General features: G+C 35.0%; 3 protein-coding genes across 4 annotated transcripts; 1 reads left to right on the top strand and 2 right to left on the bottom strand.

Moving 5' to 3' along the window:
* Positions 1-556: 556 nt before the first annotated feature.
* On the bottom strand, positions 557-6,467 carry LOC135849731 (uncharacterized). The gene is made up of 4 exons (XM_065370278.1): positions 6,296-6,467; positions 5,988-6,218; positions 5,681-5,907; positions 557-2,924 (listed from the first exon to the last, which is right to left on the bottom strand). Exons 2-4 carry the CDS (start codon positions 6,203-6,205, stop codon positions 916-918), a joined length of 2,454 nt encoding a protein of 817 aa, XP_065226350.1. The 5' UTR covers positions 6,206-6,218; positions 6,296-6,467; the 3' UTR covers positions 557-915.
* A 1,224-nt stretch (positions 6,468-7,691) lies between these two features.
* On the bottom strand, positions 7,692-15,167 carry LOC135849730 (jouberin-like). Its single transcript, XM_065370277.1, has 13 exons — positions 14,937-15,167; positions 14,805-14,869; positions 14,410-14,725; positions 14,238-14,326; positions 13,931-14,159; positions 13,593-13,869; positions 13,179-13,412; positions 12,769-13,083; positions 8,751-9,004; positions 8,508-8,667; positions 8,175-8,434; positions 7,932-8,074; positions 7,692-7,847 (listed from the first exon to the last, which is right to left on the bottom strand). The coding sequence occupies exons 1-13, from the start codon at positions 15,023-15,025 to the stop codon at positions 7,822-7,824; spliced, it is 2,457 nt and encodes an 818-aa protein (XP_065226349.1). The 5' UTR covers positions 15,026-15,167; the 3' UTR covers positions 7,692-7,821.
* A 5,036-nt stretch (positions 15,168-20,203) lies between these two features.
* On the top strand, positions 20,204-25,290 carry LOC135849728 (spermatogenesis-associated protein 20-like). Of its 2 annotated transcripts, none has more exons than XM_065370276.1 (12): positions 20,204-20,517; positions 22,147-22,293; positions 22,366-22,585; positions 22,649-22,792; positions 22,870-23,214; positions 23,316-23,495; positions 23,570-23,779; positions 23,850-24,042; positions 24,123-24,294; positions 24,377-24,585; positions 24,656-24,855; positions 24,943-25,290. In XM_065370276.1, exons 1-12 carry the CDS (start codon positions 20,459-20,461, stop codon positions 25,195-25,197), a joined length of 2,334 nt encoding a protein of 777 aa, XP_065226348.1. In that variant the 5' UTR covers positions 20,204-20,458; the 3' UTR covers positions 25,198-25,290. The 2 variants fall into 2 exon arrangements, with proteins under 2 accessions (XP_065226348.1, XP_065226347.1); XM_065370275.1 differs by lacking the exon at positions 20,204-20,517 and adding an exon at positions 21,863-22,099 and having other exon boundaries at positions 22,174-22,293.
* Positions 25,291-26,924: the final 1,634 nt, after the last annotated feature.

Raw genomic sequence — 26,924 nt, 5'->3', positions numbered from 1 at the left:
CCAGCGACTCTAGTTTCAAATCCAATACTCATTTTGGATTTGGATCAAATTTTTAATCGTAATGTAGAAGAGCAGCTCCGAAAAAAGGCTAGTTTTGGAAACCCTCATGCAATGAATGGGTCAGAGTTGAATGAAATTCGATATAACAGAAAATCTAAATTTTTGGAGAAAATTCTAAAGTCTCATATTTTTCCAAAAAATGTTCAATTTTCGCTTTTTTGACAATAATTGCTAAAAATAAGTAGGTCAATACCTACCTAAATATAATCTTTTGGCCCCTACATAGTTATACCTAATTGCTGAAAAGTGAATCGTCCGAATGTCTCGTTTTTCCCCACTTTTTTCACTAAAAAGTTGCAAAATTAGTCCAAATTTTTAAAATTAAAAGCCAGGATGTTTTTTTGGTAATTTTTCTCTACATTAAAATTTTTTCACGTTTTGTCACTTGTGTGGTTATTAAAGTTACTTTTTTTTGGAAAAAAAAATCGAGTACGAGGCCTGAATTCGAATCATACTTAAACGATTGGGGAAGTTGTGATAAATAAATAAAACAAAATTAAAGAAATTCCATGTAATCTTTACAAGCTCAACGGAAACCAGCTTCTCGTAGCAAACTTGCGCATTGAAACGTTCAAGTTTTCGTAATAATAATAATCAATAGTAATAATAATAATCGTAGGAAATCCGTTTAAAAATAGATACATAGGTACAATGAAATTCGAGGAGAAATAGAGAGAATTACAAATCCTGATTCACGATACACAGATAGGTACTTAATGATTACGAGTTGAAACTCGTCCATCGAAATTACAATACATATAACGACTAGAGAACAGACACAATAATAATACTTGGATTTTACAGTTAATTTTTAAAATTCTTGTATTATTTAAAATGAGTCAACGATGATTCTAATTAATTCTTCGATGATCTAGTTTTCCTTTTGGTGATAACTTTCTTCTTGATATTCTTGATCTGAGGTTTCGGAGGTTTCTTTTTCGTTTTCGTCACCAGTTTGGAACTTTTAACGAAAGTCATGTTTTTCGCATGACTACCGTAGTTGGATAAAACGTCTATATTAGCTCGAAAATCTTTAATAGCGGTCAACAGTTGTTGCATGCTTTTCTCGTCTTTTTCTTTCATCACTTTTCTACCAATTTCTTCCAAAACCGTGAGCGATTCGGATTTAAACGAGTGCATTTCGTTGTTTTGTTCGGTTTCCGTGATGAGATTCTTGTTCATTTCGTCGTAAGATGATAAAACAATGTTCAATTCTTCGGCATCGGCATCGGATTTCAATTTTTTCAACATCGAGCCTACCAAATGCACATGGATGCAGGTTTTACCATCGACGTAGCTGTCGCAAACGCAGTAGAAACTGTGGACGCAGGATTCGCACTTATCGCACATTAGAACGCAATCGTCGAAGCTGCAGCAGGCTGTACTCACTTCGAATACTTTTTTTTCTTCGTACTCGTTAACTAATACTTTCCATTTACCGTTTTCGTAAGGAAATACACTCTCGATGCTGGAGTTGGCGCTGGCGTTATGTGCGTTGCTTATTTGGACTACGTTTTCGGCTACTTTACGATTACGATGAGATTGGCAATCGATTAGTAGCTTGATTAAGCCTTTAGCCGTCGTCGAAACGGTTTTATTGTATTTACAACTTATCTCACTCACGTTGGAGATCTTACTGTAAGAGGTCTCGTAGTCTACGGGCTCCCTGAGACTTAATTCTCGCTTCAGATAATACGTAGACCAAAGAGTAATATTAGGAAGATAGTTTTTCTCCAAGTAGGTGGCGAATTGAGCGGTATTAACGGATGCACGAAGTTCCTCTATTAACGAGTACATTCTCTGTTCGGTTCCTTCGGCGTTTTCGATAAACTCGTATAATCTATCGTATATGTCTCCTTGAAAGACTTCGTTTTCGACCATAGTAAGAGATTTCCTCCATTCGGTATCGACGTGTCTGTTGGCGACGATGTGCGAACAATGCGGACCCATTACTTCGTGCCAGTTCTCTAGCACATTAGAGTCGTTATCTGTTGCCAGAGCTCGGATCGAGATCGGGCCTACGACGTTGAATAACTGATTAAAACATAATTTCATCATCTCGCTTTTCGTATCGGTGCTGATCATAAAACACACCGGGAACATTTCGTAAAAATCATCCAATATAAAGATGACAGTCAGGTGTAAACCTATCATAGTCGATAACCTGAAGGTGGTAACGTAGGCGACGCCGTTATTGCAGAACTTCAAAAACAAGTCTTTTTGACCTTTGGTCATCAAAATCAAACATTTATCTTTATTTTGCAGCGTTTCGTGCTCGGTGTTGTTGTTTTTATAAAATAGTATAGGGCTTTCTTCGTTTTTATCTATATCGCTAGTCCAGTCATCTTTGATTAAATCCATCGGGTAAAACACGGACGAAGAATTGGTCTGTTTTTTACGCTCGTTAACGATAGGAATATTGTACGATTTTTGTATATTATTCAAATCTTTCTTCGATAACTCGTGTATTCTGTCTAATTTATTAACGAACGTCGATCGAATCGAGTCCAGGACTAATTCGCGAGACATTCCCGATTTCATCTTCTCGGCTATGTGTCTTTTTTGTAACTTGGTTAGTCTTAGAAAACGGTGATCTTTATCGTGACCGTAATGAGTAGCGCAGACTGTAGCTTTAACTCGTCCGGAGCTTTCTTCGAAATATTTTATCAGAGCTGTACAATGAGCGCTAATTTTGGAAGATCCTATTTTCTTCAAACGCGTCCCTTTTCCTTGACTGACGAACGTTCCGCTACGACTGCAGTACAAATACATCGATTTACCAGCTTCGCCTACCCTGGCGCCGCTTTTCTTCACAAATCTGCAAACTTCGCCGGTCTCAAAGTGGTGTTTCCATTTTTCAAAATCTAATCGAAAAATAAAAAAATTATTAAACGAAGAACAGTTTGGACGGAAATAAAGCATTTATGCAGGGATTGTACTCAAATTTTTCTCAAAAAAAGTAACTTTGGTAACCAAAAAAGCCGGAAAAAGTAATCCAAAAAAATGTTAATGTAAACAAAAGTCGCAACCAAAAAATTTCAATGCATACAAAACATTACAGTTTATTTTAGATTAAAAAAAAAAAGAAACGTAACGTAAATTTCGATTGCAGTTTTTTCAAAAAACACAGGAAAAAAACATTGAAATATTCCAATACAAACCATTTTAGAAAGAAAAAACTAGCAAAAGCTCAAAAAAGATAATTATCAACATTTCGAAAGTGAACTACTCATAGATCAAAATACAAAAAGAAAGTATAAAAAAAATATTGCATTCCGGAAACATAATCAAAAAATGTGTTAAGCTACTGAAAAAATATTCGAGTGTTGAGAAATAATAATTAATAATTTGTAAAAAAAATCCATAAATAAGAAGAATCATTTTAGAACGGGAAACTTATTAAAATTAACAGAAAATGGCGGCGGTGGTGGGGGGGGGGGAAGATTGCAATCCAAATTTGGAAAAAAAGTAATTTGTAAAAATCATTTTAAAAATTCGAATACACAAAAATGTACTAAGTACCTTGCTTCAAAAAGAAATAAAACTCATTAAAAACTGGCAAAAAATGGAAAAAAGTGACAAAATTATTGAAATTGAGAGAAAATGACCATAACGGGAAGCAGAACAAAGATCAAGATCTGGAAAGAAAAAAAAATCGTTGAAAAACTTCTTCGTGATCTTCTTTCAATAAGTAAATCAAAATCGCCAAATTCAAAATGAACCTAAAAACAAAGTTTTTTTTAAAATATAAAAAGTTGAAAAAAATCACGAGGATTTCTGAATGAAAATTCGATTAGAAGAATAAAAAAACTCCATCAAAAAAATTAAAGTAAAAAGCACTAAAATTTTTAAAAAAACCCTCGCACGAATTGAAAACAAAATTCACGAAATTTAACGATGAAACTGCGAAAACTTCACAAAAATTTACGCACACGAGAAAACAAGAAAATTTGGGGAAAATCGTCAAAAAATTGGAAAATAAAACCTATGAGAACTCAAAAGAATAAGACTTGAAAAAAAAATCAAGAAATCCACAAAACATTATAAATAAAATCATCAAGCCTCGAAGTCCAAAGAACTCGGAAAAAATCTGTAAGCAGGAGAATTCCGCAAAAATTTAGGCAGAAGAAATTACTAAAATTTGGGGCCAAATTAGGAGAAAATTTCATAAAAAATCTCGAAAATTCAAGAAAAAAAATTTCGCCGAAATTAAGAACAGAAATTTAGGTAGAAAAACGAGCCAATAAAATTCAAAACAAAATTATGGAAATGATGAAAATGAAAAAATCTCGAAAATTCAGTTGAGTAAAAATCATTAAGAATTCGGAACAGAAAACTCACGGGAACTAAAATTTTAGGTATAAATTCGGAACTAAATCAGAAAAATGTTGAGAAAAATCATCGAAAAATTTCTAGCAAAACTCAAGAAGATTCAACAGAGAAAAATAATTCGAACTTGAAAAAAAAACTGTTCAAAGAGAGAGGAAATTCGGAGCACCTTTCCTCATAACTGGAAGGGAAGAGGAAGAGAGTGAGAGGGAGAGGGATCAACGAATGAAAGATATCAAGATGTAGAAAAATCTATCACAAAAAGTGAAAAAAATTAATAAAGTCATCAAATCTTGAAGAAGCTTGCCTCCCTTCTCGAAAAAAAGATCAACATTTAAAGGAAATTGATTTTTGGAAGAAGAAAAATGTGAGCAAGAAAAATCACTTGTTTTTTTAAAGCACAAAACTCAAAAAAAAAACTGTTGAAATAAAAAAAATGCAGTGAAAATTTAGGCAACAAAAAGGACCTCAATGTAGAATAAAAACCACAGAATCGTGAAAATTCAAAGTTAAAAAAGTTTGTCAAGACTGGAGAAACGTTGCCAAAATGTGAAAATATAAAAAAATGAAAATTCTGAGAAAATTATCGAAACACTTGAAAAACAGAACTCGCGAAAATTCAGAAAAATCATACCCGTCAGAATAGGAAAAATCTACAAAAATTCAAAAGAAAACTCGCCAAATCGACGAAGATAAAAATTCACAAAATTCAAAAAAAGCCATCGAACCAAAATAAGGAGAAATCCCGACTATTTGAGCAATAAAATCACACAAGGTCGAGGGAAAATTTCAATGAAAAAATCACGAGAATTCAAGGTGATGAAATCGGGCAAAAATTCAGGCGAAAAACATCATCAAAATTCAGAGCAAAATCATGGAAACATTATTTTGGGAAAAAATCACCACCAAAATTCAAGATGTAAAAATCAATCAAAACAGGAGAAAATTTACTAAAAACCATCGAGAAATTCAAAAATAATAATATGTACCTGTTGAAATTAGAAAACCTTTCTAAGTACATTTTAACAGAAAAATCATTAAAACAGAAAAAATTAAATTCGTAACGCTGAAAAAGCAGTGATGCCGTTTAAATAATGGCAATGTTTTTTTCGAAGAATTTTGGATAAAATTTTTTTTTAAATCTGTGAAAAATCTCGGAAAAAGTAACTTATACCTAGTAACCAACATCTTCAAAAAGTAACCATAAGTTACTGTTAGTAACTTGAGTTAGTAACTTGGTTACTTAAAAAGTAACCGAGTACAATTCCTGCATATGTTAACGGTACTCTACCTTCGTAATTGTCGAATTCTAAATTTAGATATTTCATCGGAATGTTGTGAACGGTGGTAAGATGTTGTTGGAGCACTGTCGTATACATGCAGGAAAACAAGCATCCGGCTTCCAAACAATGAACTTTACCGAAATCTAGTTTCACTTTGTGGTGTATTTTTATATGATTATATCGACCGGATTTGTTCTGGAACTCTTTCGGGCATAGCGGACAGGGATACTTCTCCCTAGAATGCCAATAAACCAATTACGTATAAACTACAATTAATATAATGTAAGGAAATAGTAAAGAAATGTATATATTTACTTTTTGGGAGAGTTGGTGACTTTTTTGACGAATTTGGGTGTCTTATTAGGCTCTTCTTCCTTGGTGTTTGGAGTATCGATATTTGGCAGTTCACTTTCTGGTTCTTTCGATGGAGTTGGAGTTTCTTTGAGTGATTTCATAGACGAATAGGTTCGTGGAGGATTTTTCGATGTAGTATCCTCGGTTTCGAGGAACGATAGCTCAGTAACAGTTTCCATTACCGGTGTCAAGCTAGATCATTATAAATTTGAAGTGTGTGAATGAAATGAAAGTGTTACGGTAATGTTTATAAGCAAGGGTTAGCTTACCTTTAGAATGAGTTCATCAATCAATGCACATTATTTTATGCCAAAACGAAGCTGGAAGAGGTCGATTAAATCACTCAAACTTTACTGAAATTATTAAAATTGCGAGTTTTCGAAAATATCGCCGAACTTTCGTGCTACAAAAAAACGAAATCAAAATAAACACTAGGGATGAAGCGATCGGCTATTCGCTGATAGGAATGGTGTTTTTTCCACTTTTGTCTGGTCGCAGGTTGATGAGGTGCACTGAATAAATTTTATCTACTGATTTACCTACATACTGATTATTTTACTGATGACATGCAACACTATTGTTATTTTGTGTATAACTGAAATTCCCTGTGCCATTCTAGAGCTTCTGAGTGATTTTTGTTCTTTCCAGAATAATAGAGTTTCGAAATTTCTCCCCTAGAAGATGTGGGAATCAATTAGGGCAGCTAAAAATTGTGACCTATTCTATTCAGTATTCTCGATCTATTCAACAAGCTTATCCACATTTGATCTGATTTTCAGGCGAGCACATCTTGGACGTTTTTCCAAACAGTATTTTCATTTTCCACTCCATAACTGGAATTCGAATTTATTCAACCTTTGTAAGTGAAACCTACTTTGGTGGAAAATCTATGTATGTAAGTGGAGAAAATTCCGTTTCCCTCACGATTCCACTAAACTTATCCAGGTTCGACTTATTCGTTCGTGCCAATTTTGAATTTTTAAATTTTAAAAATAAAAATTCGTTTGGAGTTTTTTTTTCAAATCATAATATTTTGTTCATTTGTCCATTCATTGATAGATAGGTAATTGAATTTATTAAGTTTTTTAATGTAATTGAATTTTCTTAATCATTTTCTTCTTTTTTTAAAAATTCAGTTTCTCAATTAGATTGAATTTTTTATTCGTTTTCATTTTTTTTTTTCGTTATTATTATTTTATTACATTGTTTGACTATACCTATTTGGAAGTTGGGGATGTCAATTTTAAATTTATGTATTGATATTGTTTTTGTACCTACATCAACTACATTGATATGTTTGTCCCATTCCCACCTTAATCCTTTGTTGGATATCTAAAAATAAAAATTTTCTCCAAAATTCCATCAGAAATTTTGCAGTTTAGAGCTTCTGTCAACTAAACTCCAAAGAACGTTCGAAAATTTTGTTGTTTGAAAGTGCTGCGAATTAAAAAAAAATTGATCAGAAGATTTCGCAGTTTTAAGCTCCTGCAAACTACATCAAAATTCCATTTAAAATTTCGCAGTTTGGAGCTAGGTAAGTACAGCAAACTACAAAATTGATTTGAAAATTTTTCAGATTGGAGGTACTGCGAATTCCAAAATTTTTCGAAAATTTGCATTTGAGAATATTGTTTTCTTCTCCAAGATGCATGAAAAAATTTAAAATCTCACTACAAATAATCATTTATTTTCATTCGATGATAATTTAATCTAAAAAAGAAAAAAATATTTGAATTTAAAATTAAAATGAATACAAACGTGGTGACTGAAAAAAATAACTTCGATTTTTCGATGATCAATAACGAAAAGGTTGATATCCTTCTGCAAAAAAAATAAAAAAATAACAACAATAAAAATTACTTGAGATTTCATTGAATAAAACAAAATAATAAAATAAGAACATACTTTTCCTTATTTTCATCTTTCCACTGGCGGATTCATTTTCATCGCCGTTGATAGAAGAAACAGAAACATTATCGTTCTTTTGAGAATAATTCAAAGTATCACTCAAAATATACAATCCAATATCAATATCGTTCGACGCATTCCTGTAACCGAAATCCATCATTAATCATTCCTAATATCAAGACGAACTCGAGAACATCCTTTTCCATATTGTACTAATTTGAGGGAGGAAAAAAAACTCACGGCGAATACTTCAAAAGGTAAACCACCGATGACGAAGTCGAGCTTTTAGACGAATAAAACGAGAACACGGCGATATGATCGTGAGGATGGTAATCCACAGCACCTCCACATCCGGATACAAAATTACCCGAATAGAAAGCGACTTGTTTGCCCGTATTGCTTTCCCATACATTGACGGTGCCGTCTTCGCTGGCAGATAACACGAAGCTACCGCAGGGAGTAATCGCGCAATTGCATTGAAAACTATCGTTCAAACCTCCCTATGAAAACAAAGGTGAATATTTAACTATCGCCTGATCATATCTGAACAAAATATTGGAATTAATTGATTACCTGGTACCATTGAATGGCAACTTCGGTCTTGATATCCAGCGTACGTAGTAAACTATCTCGAGTATGGATCATAAGTCGTTTATCTCCGGGGAATACGATCAGTTTGTTTATAATAATGTTTTGAATTTCCATCAACCTGATTTCGCTTATACTGTTCCATCTGAGGAAATGGGACGGGAACAAATTGAAAAACTAGGAATTGGTGGTGGGTTTTTTGTTTATATTTCAAAATCATAGGTATACCTTCCACATTCGTCAAAAGCCCAGTGTACAATAACGCCTACGCTATCACCACTGAAGAATTCCTTATTTCTGAACGAGCATAAGGCGTTAACGAATCCTTTGTGACCAGCTAATTCTTGATGTAATTGCCATACTTTTGATGTAACGTGAGTTTGGTACCAGATGCGAACCATACCATCGTATGATCCAGTTACTATAATTTTTTCCGGGTACAGAAACGTACTGCAGTATACGAATGCTGGATGAGGAAGCATCTGAAAAATTGATTTTCGTGTCAATTGATGAGATTTTCAATTTGTTCGATGTTCACTCTATCAAGCGAAGTCCAACGGTCCCGATAATTCGGTAAGTTCTACTTTTATTTTACATACCTTTTTCTTCATTTTAAAAATCAAGATGTTTTGCTATTTTACTGATTAAAATTTAAAATTTGCATTCGAGTGTTTATTTCTACCTTTTGAAATTAGAAAAAAAAAAATCACTAACCTTATGAAGCCAGAGATATAGGCCAATGACCTCAAGAGGCCAGATGGGCCACAGACCCACAGTGGGACCTAAACAGAATTTAGGAGGAAAAAAGTCCCTTTGAATGTAGTAATTTTGGAATACGCCTGACTAAGTAGAAGTATTTTTTAGCGCTGAATCTGAATATGATATCAATTTTTGACTATGGGCATTCGGGGGGGGTGGGGGGGGGGTAAATAATAAAAATAGGCCTAAAAACCAATATGGGTATCCTCATGTATGTTTTTTGAGGCGCTGAATCCAAATTCAATGATAGTTTTTATCTATGGTCATCAGGGAGTGGCGGAGACGCGGAGAGGGGAAGGGAGGGGGGGGGTTAATCATGAAAATAGGCTTAAAAACCAATATGGGTATTCTCATGTATGTTTTTTGAAGCGCTGAATCCGAATTCGATGGTAGTTTTTATCTATGGTCATCAGGGGGTGGGGGGAGGGGGGAGTGAGGGGGTAAAATCATGAAAATAGGCTTAAAAACCAATATGGGTATTCTCATATATGTTTTTGAGGCGCTGAATCCGAATCCAATATTAGTTTTTTGTCTATGGTCATCTGAGGGTGAGAAAGAGGGGGGGGAGGAAAGGGGTAAAAATCATAAAATGGGTTTATAAACCAATATGGGTATCCTCATATACGTTTTTTGGGGCGCTGAATCCGAATCCATTATTAGGTTTTGTCCATAGTAATCGGATGTCCAATAGTTTTATAATTTTTTTTTGAATTTTGGCTGAAGAAAGGACAAGGGAGGAGGTGGAACGGATAGAGAAGCCCAGATCGAAAAACTAAGCCCATATTCGGATTCACCGTCCCCAAAAACATAACAAACGATACGTCACATGGTATTATTTTTTTTTCAATTTTGGATCATAAAAGGTGGGGGGAGGGGGTGGAAAGGGTAGAGAAGGCCAGATCGAAAAACTAGGTGCATATTCGGACTCAGCGTCTCTAAAAACATAACAAACGATACGTCACATGGTATTATTTTTTTTCAATTTTGGATCATAAAAGGTGGGGGGAGGGGGTGAAAAGGGTAGAGAAGGCCAGATCGAAAAACTAAGTCGATATTCGGATTCAGCGTCCCCAAAAACATAACAAACGATACGTCACATGGTATTTACATTTTTTTTCGATTTTGGATCATAAAGGGGCGGGTGGGTGGCAGTTCACTACCTTAGGGGTACGATGTTTCAAATCGGACATGAAATTTGCATTCAGCACCAAAAAAAAAACAATTTTTACCCCTCAAAAGCTGGATTACCATAGAAAAAGGTTTCCTGCCCCCTCCATTTCATTCTGAAATTCTGATTCCACCATGGGGGGGGGGAGTTGCAAACTTATCTCGTTGGTTGAAACAAATTATGAGAAGGTACCGTATCAAATTTAGCATCTTTCAAAACCAAAATCATTACACCCCAGCCGGAATTCACCCTAAAAAATTTGAAATTGGAAAATTCAGGTACTTGGAAAATCACTAATTTTGATGTAATCTCTAGAAAAAAACGATTTTTGGACACTTATTATGGGAAAAATCAAGTATACAAGAGGTGATTTGGAAACAGCATGAAATTTCGCGTCTTTTGAGCCCAAAACCATTTTTCTAAAAAAATTTTTAGATAGAAAAAAAATGACTAAATATAACAGTTTTTTTTGCAAAATTTCAACGTTTTTGGCTGCTAAAACCAAAAATTGCAAACCAACTAAAGCTCAGTTGCAAAAAATTGTTGATTCTTTCAAAAGTCTACACTTTGTCATATTTTCTTGCATTTGAAATTTTTTCAACTTAATACACCCCAATTTTTGAAAGACAAGTTTACCATTTTTTTGAAAATTTCAAAATTACAAATTTTTTCTCCAACTTCAACAGCTTATAATTACATTATAAATAATTGTAAATTCAAAATTAAGTACATTAATAAAATCCACATCCCTTCAGCTTTCATTTCCATGTTTCAGAATTTTTCTACCTACGATTTAACTCACGCAAACTTGAAATGTACAACACCGCGCACTTATCAACATTACCTTCACCATTTTTCACATTCCTAGAACATTGAAGTTCCTCCATCTGTAATTCCAGAAAAAGTGGGCGGGGCGAGTTTTGTATGTGTTACTCTAAAGTATTTTCAAGTATAAAACAGTGGTTTCAGATGCATCCGCCAATTTGACTTTTTTCCTCCTAAATTCTGCTCAGGTCCCACTGTGGGGCAGTGGGCAGACAGATGACTTTGAGAACTTGGACAAACGTTTCAATGACCTTACATAAGAATTTCAAGAGGCCAGAACAGGCAGACAAACGATCTTCAAAAGCCAGGCAGACGGGTCAATGGCCCCAAGAAGTCAGACAGATGACCTTGGGAAGCCAGAAAGACCGGTTAATGACCTTATGAGACCAGACAGGCGGGCAGACTTCCTTGAGAATCCAGACAGGTGGGTCAATGGCCTCAAGAAGCCAGGCAGATGACCTTGGAAAGACAGGTTAATGACCTCATGAGGTTAGACCCTTGAAAGACCAGACAGTCGGGTCAATAAACTCAAGAAGTCATTACTTTAAAAACCGCAAGAGGTCAGACAGGCATACAGACTACCTTGAGAATTCAGACGAATGGATAAATGACCTCAAGGGGTTAGACGACCTTGAGAATCCAGACAGAGGGGTCATTGACCTTCAAAATACAACATAATTTTTCATGTTTTTTTCCCTAGACCTTGAGAAGACAAACACAGGCAGGTCAATGGCCTTATGAGGCCGAACAGACGATCTTGAAAAGCCAGACAGATAGGTCATAGATCAATGACCTTTAAAAGATGACATAATTTTTCATGTTTTTTTTCAATTCACTTTTTAAAAATGAAAAAAATTCTGAACTTGAATAAATTTTGATTCCTCTCCTGCATGACCTCAAGGGGTCAGACGACCTTGAGAATCCAGACACAGGGGTCATTGACCTTCAAAATACGACATAATTTTTCATGTTTTTTTTTCTAGACCTTGAGAAGACAGACAGGCAGGTCAATGGCCTTATGAGGCCGAACAGACGATCTTGAGAAGCCAGACAGATAGGTTATATGTTTTTTTTCCAATTCACTTTAGAAAAATGTAAAAAAATTCTGAACTTGAATAAATTTTTATTCCTCTCCTGCATGACCTCAATGGGTTAGACGACCTTGAGAATCCAGACAGAGGGGTCATTGACCTTCAAAATACGACATAATTTTGCATGTTTTTTTCCCTAGACCTTGAGAAGACAAACAGGCAGGTCAATGGCCTTATGAGGCCAAACAGACGATCTTGAGAAGCCAGACAGATAGGTCATAGGTGAATGACCTTTAAAAGATGACATAATTTTTCATGTTTTTTTCCAATTCACTTTTTAAAAATAAAAAAAAATTCTGAACTTGAATAAATTTTTGATTCCTCTCCTACAGGACAAAATATTCTACGTTTTTTTCTAATCGTTAGACACCTTGATTAAATCTAAAGAAGAATCTACTCGTACCTGTATAGGATTCAAATTCGACGACTTCATATCCCAAATACACGCGGTACAATCGGCAGACGCAGATAAAAGTAAACTATCATCTGTGAACCAGGATAACGTGTAAATTAATCCTTGATGATTAACGAGTTTCTTTTCTATCGCTCCGTCGATAGCGTAGATGAACACATCGCTGGATGTACCGCAGGCCAGGAAAATACCAGAGTTGCTGAACTTCACTGCCAAACAGCCTCTGGGATCTGGATGGAGAGTGCTGATTTTGGAATTGGGAATTTTACACGTTTGACCGGCCATTCTATTCCATTCTAAGTCGTTCTATAGCAAATCAAATTACGAATTGAGTATTTTATTCAACGAGCGAAGAAGGTCAGAAGGTGGTATGAATGAATGAGTTATATAGTGATCGTTACCAGTCTAATTAGAGCCGAAGAATTATCGAGTTTAGTATCAGCTTCGTCTTCGTCATCATTGCTGAATGCTGCCAAAGATTTAACACTCGCATCTGAGCCTACCTCTGGTTGAAAAGGAGTACAAGATCTTTGTTGAGGTTTACTATCCACGTTATTGAACGAGATATTTTTCACTGTTACGAATAACGTCGAAGGATACGGATTCCATTTCTTCTTCTTGTACCATTTGTAAACCTGTTAACATCGAATTGATTTTATTGGCGATCAAATTCAACTAAAAAATGAACTAGTCTAATGTGTTCGGTATTCTAACGTGTTCACGTGCCATTCGAGTGTTGGAAATCTACGTGCTCTGGAAATTATCATCGGTGCGTCGATTTCATACGTACAACCGTACACACTCAAAATACTCACACACGGAACGCTAACACTAGGTAAAGTTTTCGATTTCTGTATAGGTTTGTACAGCTGCAATCTGAGTAATTTTTCCAAGTTGAGGATATTATTCGTACCGACGGGTTTGAGGAAAGCCCAAGCAATACGACGCCAGCCGACGGACGCGTATTCGTCGTCTGTATGAGTAGAGTCGACGAAATCGACTATTTCGAAGAAAAATATAGTCGATGGTTTTATTACGTAAGATGTAGTTTCATTAAACGTCAGAGTTTCCTCCCATTCCGGAATTATTGATCTATAACGTTTCAAAGTCAGCGTGAAGCTCGACGTAGATTAAGAAATCAACGAAATTATACCTGTTTTCTTTGAAATTGAACGGTCTAGTCATCACTGGCAGTATGAAGCTGGATTGTTCTTGATGATAGGTTACGTTTTTATCGGGTTTGCTTTTTTGTAAATAAACGCCATCTTTTTCACTGTCGACTATGTGAACCATGATCGAAGGATGTCGTATAATGTGATTCATTTTCAAGCAGTCGCTTCGATGGATACAGATTCCCAATAAATCCTCCGACAATTGATTCGCTAAACGGGAGGATTTAATTAAATTACGATGAAATAAGTCTAGAATCGCTTAGAATAGAATATATAAATTATACTAACAAGATTCTGATCCGTCGGTATTTTGTAAATTTCTCATCGATCCAGAGTCTCCTCTTTGTGAACTCGAAGCATCGTCTTTCATCGTATTCCTGTCGTAAAATAATTCGAGTTCGCTTATTGAAATATTTTTAATAATTATAATAAAGATGTGTTGATCGCAATTTGTATGCACCTGTCTCGAGATGCGGTTCTTCTATATTTTAATATTTCATCGATCACGTCGTCATCGTCATCGTCATTAATTACGTTCTCTTTACTACTAACATCGCTCACATTGGCAGATACAGATGTATTTTCATCCGGGTCTTTGTTACTAATCGATGAAACTGTTTCTGATTTAGGATCAGCATCGCTGCTACTTTTTTCATCAGGTTCATTATTATGTTCGAGTTTCGTTTGTTTGTCGTCCAGTGGTTCGGAATGGACGACGGAAGTATTTTCATGAAGGGTTTCGTGAACGGAATTTGTGTCCGGTTCGTCTTCGATTTCTGTAAACAAAGTAAGTCAGTTAGGAATACGATGAACGAACTTCTTCCTCTTCGTGTAGATTGGAAAATGAGAACTTACGGATCACTGTAACCGAACCTTGTCGACTTTTGGTTCGTGTTAAAGGTTTAGGAGGCGAATCGTAACTGAAAAAGATTATTAAGAGGGTAATTTGATGAAAAATACGATAAATCTAATGGTCGAACGAATTACTTTTCATCGAGTTCTCGGTCTTCTAGTTTACGGACACCTTTGGCACTGATTCTGGTTCGAGGTAGAGGTCTGGGAACGTCGTCCATCATTTTTGAAATACCATTTTCAATCTCTAAATATGATATTAATGCATTCTCATTTTTCTCAAAATGCTGAATGAAGAATGAAATTTTCAACTGATAAAGAATGAAAGAAAAATGTAAACAAGTCCGGGACAGACTAGACCACGACTAGACAGTAGACAGACTAGGGCACTACACAACATGGGTATACTCGTCCGCCATTTTGTTCCTGGTTAAAAAAATTTGTCTTTTTTGCAATTTATAGTTTCTTTCAAAGACGTTCTTACAGAAAAGTTGTAAAAGTCCACGGTTTCGGTTTTGAAGATAAACGCGGTTAAATGTTGCTGAATTAGTGAATTCCCATATGCTGCAAGCTGCTAGGTTCGTCTAACCAGGAACAAAATGGTGGATGAGTATATCCATGTTGTGTAGTGCCCTAGACAGACCAGTCTGTTTTGTCAGCTCTCAAGTAGATGGGGTGCACTGAATAAAAATTCGGCGTTCGGCTCACATTTTGATTTGTTCAGGGTTGTTGGTCCAGTTGGTCGTATTAATTAATTAATTAATTAATTAATTAGTTAATGCTCATGACAATGATGGGTTTTGATTTTGAATGCATAAATTATTTGAAATTATCTCATTCGTTTTCATTTTTTAATTGCCATGAAAAACTGAAAAAAAATGGAAGAATAATTTGGAGAAGGGGGAATAAAAGCGTGCCCCAAAAAGAATTGACAAAAAATCCTGTTTGATTTTATTTATTTATTATCTTCAAATTACTATTTGTCTAATTTATTCATTTGTTGATAGACCAGATAATGAATTTACGTATAAAGATTTATTTCTATATTCACAGCGTCACATGAACCTGATCGTGATCGGAATCTGTTATTTTTCAAGCAGGTACCTAACCAAGTTACTCAAGTTAATAAAATTAACGCATGGTTACTTTTTCACACTTTGGTGCTAATTAAGTCTTCTAACTATGTATATTTACTCAGAGATTGAAGTTACTTTTTTTTAATCGTCAAAAATTCAATTTTTTCATGCATCTTGGAAAAGGAAAAATATGTTAATAATCCCAATGCATGTTTCTTTTCCAGCTGGCTTCACTATACCTTTTCAGCGTGACATTTTTCTGAAATTGTCTAAGTCTTGCTTTCCTCCAAAAATAGCAAAAAATTTCGCTTTCTGTCAGAAAATTTCAAAAAGTCTCAGTTTTTTCTCTAAAATATGCCCAAAAGACTTGAAAGTATCAATTATAGTTAATAAGTAAAAAATTGTCAAAGGGACTCGCTTTCTTGACAAAAATTACGAAAAAGTACAATTTGTTTTGCCACTAATTTTTTCCAAATATTCGTGAAGGTCTACCGCTTCTTGTCAGAAATTCTCGCTTTATCAAAAGTTGACAAAAATTTTCGATTTTTTCAGAAAAATGGTTAGTGATTTTCGTTATTTTTGCCAAAAAAAATTTCCAAAAAGTACTGCTTTTTTTCAGAATTCTCCAGAATTATCGCCTTTTGAACAAAATTGCCATAGAGTTTTTTTTCCCAATGATTGTCATAATTTATTCCTGCTTCTTGTTAGAATTGTCGAAGTTCTGATTTTTTCCCAAAAATTGACAAAAACTCTCGCTTTTTAGTATTTTTTTCAAAAATTTCAAGAGATTTCTTTTTTAAAAAAATAATGTCCAAAAGTTGAAAATTGCAAAAATTTTTACTTTTCAGCAGTCATCTTTTTTCAGGAAATTCCGAAAAATCTTAGGTACGTAGAGGTAGGTACTAAAATTTTTCAAGTCTTCTTTTTTTTTGTCAGGAACTTCGAAAATACATTATTTTTTGACCGTCAATTACCCAACTAAATGTTCTTTTTTTGCTAAAATTGTCAAAATCTAGCTTTTTGCAAAAAAAAAAAAAAACATTTTTGTCAAATTTCATTTTTTCCTCAATTTTTTTTCTTTTTTTTCTAACAATAATTGTCCAAAACTTTTTTTTTGATGGAAATTGCTAAGGACCTATTTTTCTTTACTAAAATTTGTCAAAGTCTTGCATTCAGCCAAAAAATTTTAAAAACTTTCGCTTTTTCAGAAATTAACAACGCTTTAGATTTTTAGCAAAACCACCAATTATCTCGAAATTTTTCATTTTAATGGCAGGTCAAAGAACGTTGTTAATTAATTCTATATTTTGAGATAGGATTAGATCCAATTCCAAATGTATCAAACGTACCAAGTTGGATCTCTGGATGATACAATTTTTATGTAATTAAATGGCTTCTGATCTGATTAGATAATAAATTAAATATTCTTGTGGATTATACATAAATGGAGTTGAATAAACGTTTGTTCCAAAAATTTGCATCGATTTGGAACCAGATCTAACCCAAAACTTTTTCAGGCTTATCACTGTTATCAGATTAATTAAGTATGAAATTTGATCCAAAAAATAGCATGATTCGAGTCATTACAGAAATCTGCAAAAAAAAAATTGTGGTATATTTTCAAAGGAATGGATCCAAACGCAAACATGTAAAAATCGATCACAATTTTTTGAATTTTTCTGACCAAATATGACCTGATTAGAATTGTTGGATTCAATATTGAGAAGCTGACTTGATTCCAAATTTGATCCTGCTGGAATTAGGACTAAACAAATACCTAAATAATTTTTTGAAAACTTGGATTAAATTAGGTACCTACTTGAAATTCAAATCAATAAAATCGTTAGTTTGGATTCCTCGTAAAAAAAAAAGAGAATATCTAGTCTGAACTCTTCAAAATATTTCACTAAATTTTGAGAAAATCCTAGATCGGAACATCAATAGTGAATAACGAATCAACTTTTGATTAAATTAAGCCAACGATTCTTCGATCACAGTAGTAAAAAAAAATCACTGTTGACAATACATTTCTCCACGAATCATCATTCTAAATTTCTTTATTATCATTCTTACAGGAATACACAGTTTTACAAGTATTTTTAATGGCTTTACGATAAAATCGACGCTGGTTCGAATAAAAACGTTTTAAACAACGAAATAAAAAATAAACAAAGCAAAATAACGTATACGAAAAAAAAAAATAGGTATAATAAAAGTAAAACGATCATGATACGCAGTAATTCAATAACAAAATCACAGTTAACATAAATATGGTAAAAAGCATTCAAAATCACCAGGATCAAACGAATTAAAAACTGAACCGTACGCGCTGTCACCGTCTCGAGGAATAATTACATATTTAATTGAGACTAAATTTTCACTATAATCTAATTGATTGTGAAAAGAGGAAAAATACCAACGAAAAAAAAACGTGATTATCAAAAAAATTACTATTACTACATGTAATAAAAGAACCACTCGAACTCTCGAAGTAATAAAATCGCACCCGACTTCACTACGAGACCAATTCAAGACACGTTATTAATTTGACCTTCTCCCAGAGATTTTGGACACAAAAGTTGATTTTTTGAGTTTTTAAAAAATTCACCGGAAATAAAAAATAAACTTTAGCACCCAAAATCGCCCAAAGAGAGTTTTCTAATATCCCTTGCTCGTGTAGTAAAGTTAAGTGTGATTTTATCACCGTAAGTTTGGGCGAATCTCTCGTTAATTAAATTAGAAGTCACCGTGGATATTATATTTAGCGGTCGAGGCATTCTTACGAGCTGATTTTTTACCCCTTCGTTTATGATTCTTTTTGGAAGAAGGAATGTGCGGCTGAGGTTTCGAAGTACCGTCTTGAGTGTCGCTTTGGTCATCGGAGGTCTCACCGCTTTCCGAAACGCTCGTCAACTCTGTTTCGGAACTTTGTAAATTCTCATTGTACAGACGTATATGGTCTTGTCTAATTTTTGAATTGACGGCAGAAGATTCGGTTTCGCTGTTATCACTTTCACTGGCTCGACGTTCTTTACGTTGAGTTCGACGTTTGGAACGTTTACGTTGCTCTAGGATACTGATATCAGAGCTGTGCGGGATAAAAGGTTGATTAGAGATAATCAAATTGAAGAATTGGGTATTTTTAGGGTTCCCCCCGCCAAATTTCTATTCTTTACCTGTATAGTTTTTTCGAAATAACATCGTTAAAGGTGACCATCTTCTTGGGAGCTGATTGACTGTACGAATCCGAAGAGAAATTAATATCGTCAACGGAATACGACCGACTGCTCTCAACATGATACAACTCATCACCGCTGGATTCCGAAAAACTCCTGTTTTTCTTCAAAATACTTCCTCTAGACTGTACAAAAATAAAATTAAAATCCATATTTCCAAAATCTACGTTAACTAAGCAATATAACTCACCATATCCGCATATTTATACGCAGATTGTATATCAATAGGCTGGCTACCTTCGGAAAACACCCCATCGCCGTCCTCATTTTCACTTTTATGACTATCTAAACCATCCTCCTCCGAGGGTTTATCAACTGATCGCTTTTTCCGTCGAGATTTCTTCACACTTTTCGAATCCACTATCCAAGAATGATTTTCAACCTTCGAATCTGCCTCGGAGCTGGCTGATTCTCGAGATATCTCGAATATCAGTTCGGCTTCACTCATACTATGCTTCTCATCTTCCGAATTAGTACTTTTAGAGGTAGAAAACTGACCGAAATTAACATTATCTAGGAACTTATTACGAAGTTGTTCTTGATTTGCAGCAATTTTTCCGCTAACCATTTCAGTTTTGGAATTTGGAGTCGATGTTCTCGTCACAGGATGATTTTCCGGCGATATCTTCAACGTGACTTGTTCAGGGGCGAATTTAGTCACTTCTAGAGTCACATCTAACGAATTTTCGGCCTATTGAAAATAAAAAATAAAACGTATTAAAAATTTGGAATTAAGCCAGCGAAATTTTGGGAAGCCTTGTTTTTAATAAACAGTACTCACGTTATCGTGTATTTGCAATTGAATTGCTTCTGGTTCATTGAGATAAGATTTTTTCAAATTATCTTCATCTGAACCGACGAAATACTCTAGAGGTGATTTGCCATTTTCTAAATGTAAATAAACGAATGTATTTTCATCTTCTATTAAATGCAGCAAAGGATCTTCACTCTGTAGTAGATTATCAGCGAAAACAACGCAGAAGGAATAATACATAGGAAAGTGACCGGCTCCTAGGGTCGTGAATTTTACTATACAACCTTTTCGGTCTTGGAAAACACGATATTTGAACGAATCGTAACAAACATTACGTACTTTCAGTACGAATGCCATCTTATTTTGATGATAATTACAATAATATTCGGGTACTTTATATTTGATATCGTCTCGTAGGAAATTATCTTCTTCGTTCGACTCGGGAGGCACCGGCGTATTTGTTTTATCAACTTTTAAATTTTCCAATTTATCGTTTAGTTCGGTAATCAAAGTGGTAGTTTGTGCGAGTTTATCGTTACTGCGATCGTTAGGTTTGGATTTCCTTTTAATCGGTATTTCAACTTTTAGAATATGCGTATCCGAACAAAACTTGGCAGAACTACGATCTTCGTCCACTTCGTAAGCCAAAGGTATGCTGACTTTATACTTGACAGGGCTATCGTTTTGTAAACACAGATGAGAAGATTTTACTTCGAGTTTGGTATTCTGGATGGATTTCAGTAAGGGTAATTTAATCTCGATCAGCGTATGAGACGGTATCAGAGCATTGAGCTTGGAAAAGGCGTCGTTAGTGCAGTTCTGTAGATCTTTTTGATCACGATATTTAATAGAATACGTAGGTTCTTTGTAGTCATTGGCAGTGTGACAGTTTTCTTTCTGCTTGGCATCCGGTATTAGGTTTGATTGACGTATTATCGTATGCTCGAGGGCACCTTTATGAGATTTCTTCAACGTTACGAAGTTTACTTTATCTAGGCGAGTATTACTTGATTTCTCGACCACTGCGAAGGCGGTCTCATTAACGAGTTTTTTAACAGCGATGTTTTGCTCAGCGTACTTCAAGGTTTCAGGGTGAAATACAATGGTATGAATATTGTATAAAGTTTTAGTCTTATCGTATCGTGATTGCACCGGAGATAAAGAATAGGGAATTGACAGATTGATACCATTGATGTTATTCTGTTCGGCATCGCAAGAGCTAAACTTGCAGATCGATTCGCTGCTGCAGAAGTTGATGTAGATTTTACCGGTACCGTTGACGGTGGTTTTTATCACGTAGGATGGTTGCGGTTTGACGAATACTACATCACGACCGAGTTCATTCTCCAGTTTCTTGATCTCGTCCTCGTATTGTTTCCGGTTAACTGGGTCATTAATTTCTTCCACATAATGCCGGAACAGGTCGCGAAACTTTTCATCGTTAAAGGCTTGGCTCAGTTTGGATATCTCGTCGCTGGATAGATTCAAATTGCATAGAGAACTTGCTGCCATTACCGAATAACTTGTATCGATCGAATTTAAAATTTTTCGTTTATCGTTTACTGCGTTGCTACGGTTTTTTATCACCAAAATATACGAATGCCGATGGAAAATTTGCACCGCGCAGCCTTCGGGCGCAGCAAATTGAAAGTAAACACGCGTGACAAATTTATCTAAGGAGGGGGAGGAAGGGAAAACAGATGATGGATGCGACAAGTGGATTCGATTTTTAAATTGGAGTTTTTGAAATAAAAATCGATTGATAATTCAAGATTTTATGAATTTTGCTTTCTTTCATGATTTTTCTTGAAGATAAAATGCATTATTCATTGTTCAAAAAGCGGAATTCACAGAAAAATGATCGTTTAAAAATTGTTTACAAAATGGACGATGTTTTTCATTTCTGTAAACAAAACGAATCAAAATTACCGTAATTTACGGTAATTTCTTATCGCAATTAAAATCAGCTGTTTTGTTGTCTGTTGAGCTTTTTTTGTCGTTTTTCTGCTGTTTTTGAACTTTTCGGCACTTGAAGCTTGCGAAAATCAACATATTTTTTTTTTATCTCGACGATTATACATAATGTTGTTGATTAACCACTTCTTAATTATACGCAGTTATATATTTACGTTGTAATATGTTAAGTAATGTAGGTAAACTACTGAGAATTTATTCGAAGAACTGTGTTTTGAATAAAAGCTCGAAAAGATTTCTTCTTTCAACGATACTCGAGTAAGTTCGAACTTCTGCCTGTTGAATTGTGTATTTTAAACTTCCAGTATCTTATTTCAACTTGCCTTGATCAGTTCCAAGCAGAGATTTTGTTCGGTTATGGCTGCTTCGACGAATTCGTCTACTTATACCAATCAATTGATCCACGAACGATCGCCGTACTTGCTTCAACATGCTAGGAATCCAGTTAACTGGTAAAATATACTCTTATAAAACTACGTTCTCGCTTAATACTCGAATTAACGGTCATTATTTTCATGTATCAGGTATCCATGGGGTAACGAAGCCATCGAGAAAGCGAAAAATGAAAACAAGATCATATTCCTTTCAGTGGGATATTCCACCTGTCACTGGTGTCATGTTATGGAGAAAGAATCATTTGAAAACGAATCAGTGGCTAAAATAATGAACGAGCATTTCGTTAATATCAAAGTTGATCGTGAAGAAAGACCGGATATCGATAAACTATACATGACGTTTATTCAGGTAAATATTTTGAATAATTATTGCCGAGAAAAAGTTTCCAAATTATAACGAGTATCGTTTCAGTTGACATCTGATAGCGGTGGATGGCCCATGAGTGTATTTCTGACCCCAAATCTACATCCGATTGCCGGAGGAACGTATTTCCCTCCTGAGGATAAGTACGGTAGACGTGGATTCAAGTCTATTCTACAAGATGTCGCTAAACAAGTCAGTTCAAAATATCATTCAAGTGTAAATTCGATTTTTAACGAACCTAACATCATTATTATCTCGTTTATTCGCAGTGGAGAGATGATCCTGAAAAACTGAGCGCTACCGGACAAAAAGTAATCTCGATGTTGGAAAAAGCTAACACCTTCGAAGTAGGAATCGTCGCTGAATTGACCAAAGGTGCAGTTCCGGAGGAAAGTTGTATTAAACTGTGCTATAAACAGCTCTCTGATCGATTCGATCGTACATTCGGAGGTTTTGATTTCGCGCCTAAATTTCCTCAGCCTTGTAATCTCTCGTTCTTGTTTTATTTTTACGCCCAAAATCCCAGCGGTAATGAAAACAAGCTGGCTTTATCTATGGCTCTGAAAACACTCGAGATGATGGCTAAAGGAGGTATTCACGATCACATCGGACAAGTAATTTTAGACATTTTGTAGCGATATCCGAACAGATTCGTCGTATTCTTGAAATTTAGTGTTGAGTAGTGATGATGACTAATTATCGTTCATTTTCCAAGGGGTTCGCTCGATACTCGACTGATGAAAAATGGCACGTTCCACATTTCGAAAAAATGCTCTACGATCAAGGTCAATTAGCTGTGGCATATTCGATAGCTTATATGATTACCGAAAGACCGCTGTTTAGGGATGTTTTAATTGATATTTTGGCTTACGTTGATCGTGATTTGAGTTTCAAGGTATTCAACATCGAATCCTTAAGTTCTCATTTATTGCTTTTCGATGATTTTATAATAATTTTTGAGTATTTCAGGAAGGTGGTTTCTACAGCGCAGAAGATGCCGACTCGTTGCCTTCCGAAGGAGCTAAATATAAAAAAGAAGGTGCTTTTTACGTTTGGACTTACGAAGAAATAGAAAGTTTATTGTCGCAGCCTTTGAAAGATAATGATACTGTTTTACTCAGCGATGTATTCATAGATTACTATAACGTCAAGAAAACCGGAAACGTCGATCCTCAAGGAGTAATTTGGCTAAATTTATTTTCTTATCTTTCGTCAAAAGGATATTCTTACCACATTGTCCAATTTTCAGGACCCACACGGTGAATTATTAGATCAAAATGTTCTGATAGTTTTCGGTAGCGAGAAAAATACCGCTGAAAAATTCAACCTGAGCGAAGATCAGCTTAAAAGTGAATTGGAAACAGCCAGAAAAATATTATTCGTTGAACGAAATAAACGACCTAGACCTCACCTAGATTCTAAAATTATCACTTCGTGGAATGGTTCGTAAATACTAATTTATTTACGTACATTGCAGCGATTTAATTATACGTACGTATCTATATAAATTTAAAAATTGCAGGTCTCATGTTATCCGGATATGCGATAGCCGCTCAAGCATTACGAAATGATGATTACAAAGACAGGGCTATCAAATCGGCTGAGTTCATCAAGAAGTATTTATGGAACGAAACTAGCCAAGAACTTTTACATTGTTGTTATGTCGACGATAAGAAAGAAAACGTGGTGCAAATGTAATTCATGCGTTGTAATTTTTACTATTTAGAATTTCGTTCGAAGTACCTACTTGAACACTATTACGATTATTTTCTGCAGCCGGAATCCAATCCATGGATTTTTGAACGATTACGCTTTCTTGATACGTGGCCTTTTGGATCTCTACGATTGTACTTACGATCCTCAATGGATCGAATGGGGTAATGCTTTGCAAGAGAAACAGAACCAGATGTTTTGGGATGCCAAACATAAAGCTTATAATCTGAATTTGCCTAACGACGAAACGGTTTTATTATCTTTGAAAGATGGTAAAAATAATTGCTCGAGTTTTAAAATCAGTCATTTTCGTATCTGACGAATTTCACTTTCTTTTTCAAGATCATGACGGTGCTGAGCCATCCGGAAATTCAGTAACGTTACAGAATCTCTTACGATTGTCAACTTTATTAGATCGAAGTGATTACTCAGAAATAGCCGAACAGACGCTTTCATCTTTCACTAGCAGATTGACTCGTTTCCCTCTATCACTTCCTGAAATGGTTTACGGACTCATGTTTCATTACGATTCTGCTACACAGGTACATTTTTTTCTGACACGAAACACGATGAATAGGCTACAAATTTGTTAATTACGTTAATTTCTCACTTAATTGGTTTGATTTCAGATTTTCGTCATCGGTTCTAAAAATGACGCCGTCACAAAAGACATGTTATCGGAAATTCACAAACTCTACATCCCTAATCGTGTATTAGCTGTGATCGACGATGATAAAACCTCGGTGCTTTATCGAAAATCAGAAACCATTCAAAGTATCGTAGATTCCAAACCTAGCAAAGTCAACGTACACGTTTGTAAAAAACGTGTCTGTTCCTTACCTGTTTACACAGTTGAAAGTTTAAAAACAATGTTAACTAGTTAACTCTTGAACTGTGATCGTTACTCTTTTTTTTTTTTAATAAATGAAATTGTATAAAAATGTAAAATTAATAACAAAATTTATTCGTGTGTGAAATTACATTATTATGTAGATATATCAAACGTAAAAAAAAAAGAGAAAAGAAACGTAACAATAATACTTACATACTTACATGATTTTGCGTTTTAATATAGGACTTGCACGAACTTTTTCAAACTTTACAGAGGTAGATCGAAAGATCATGCAAAAATTTATCACCTGCCCAAATTTCAAGTGCTGAAGTGCATTTTTCGATTTTTGGTGAATTTTTGAAAATCGAATTTAGGCCAAAAATGAAGGAAAAAATCAAAATTTTACCAAATTGACCAAGAAAGCTGAAATTTGGGATACACCCTATTTTCGACATGCCAAATCGATTGGAAACGGTTTCAACTCGTTTTGAGCAGTTCTGGAGCCTCCAGCAGATTTTTGAACCTCGAAATTCCCACAAAATTCCATCAAATTGGCCAAAACGACTTGAAATTCACCTTCAGTACTTCGTAGCGTATTGAAATTGGTTTTTAGAATAAATTTTAGCTTTACAACTCCAATTTGATGGAATTTTGTGGGAATTTCGAGTTTCAAAAATCTGCTGGAGGCTCCAGAACTGCTCAAAACGAGTTGAAACCGTTTCCAATCGATTTGGCATGTCGAAAATACGGTGTATCCCAAATTTCAGCTTTCTTGGTCAATTTGGTAAAATTTTGATTTTTTTCTTCATGTTTGGCCTAAATTCGATTTTCAAAAATTCACCAAAAATCGAAAAACGCACTTTAGCACTTGAAATTTTGGCAGGTGATAAATTTTTGCATGATCTTTCGATCTACCTCTGTAAAGTTTGAAAAAGTTCGTGCAAGTCCTATATTAAAATGCAAAATCTGTGATTTCGGCTGACCTGTCAATCAAAATGGCCGCCATTTTGTAAGTTTAGGCCAACTTTTTTTTTGGCAAGTTTGCTTTAAAATGTTCCTTAGGATGTCCCCTTTAAGAAAAATGTTGTCCCGGAGGACGGAGGGGGGGGGGGTGCAATTACTCCTATTGTCATATGCCGGACTAATACGAACGTACTTACACTCTAGGGTGGTCCTTAACTACATGGCAAAAAAAAAAATGTGCGATCTTTTCCGCTCCCACCCCCTAAAGTGGTGACCTCGGGTGAAAAAATAATTCCTTACTTTTTAGTTTTTCCATTTTCAAAAAATTCAGGCTGCGGTGGGCCCCTCAATTTTCAAAAATTTGAAAAAAAACCTAATTCAAAGAAAAATGTTCAAAATTTCAATATTTTGAGTTCCATCATCTCTAGAAGGTCCTTTTTGAGTGAAAAAGACCCTCATGATGATTTTAGCCCCCTTCCATGAAAACCAAGGTGACACCCCCCCCCCCCCGAATAACTGAAATTTGTATATTACGAGTGTGTGGGATGTCCTAAAATTAGTTGTTTTTGGTCTTTCCTCCTCCCAACTCCACAAAGTGGTGTCCTTTGGTAAGAAAATAATTCCTTACTTTTCATTTTTTCCATTTTCAAAAAATTCGGGTTGCGGTGGGCCCTTTAATTTTCAAAATTTTTTAAAAAATCAATTCATAGAAAATTTTTAAAATTTCAAAATTTCGAGTTCCATCGTCTCTAAAAGGTCCCTCTTGAGTAAAATAGACTCTCATGACGATTTTAGCCCCCTCCCATGAAAACCAAG

This window comes from Planococcus citri, chromosome 1 (genome assembly GCF_950023065.1).
Source record: "Planococcus citri chromosome 1, ihPlaCitr1.1, whole genome shotgun sequence".
Classification (NCBI taxonomy): domain Eukaryota; kingdom Metazoa; phylum Arthropoda; class Insecta; order Hemiptera; family Pseudococcidae; genus Planococcus; species Planococcus citri.
The sequence above is the reverse complement of the archived record's forward strand: the minus strand, read 5'-3'. Positions and strand labels throughout refer to the sequence as shown.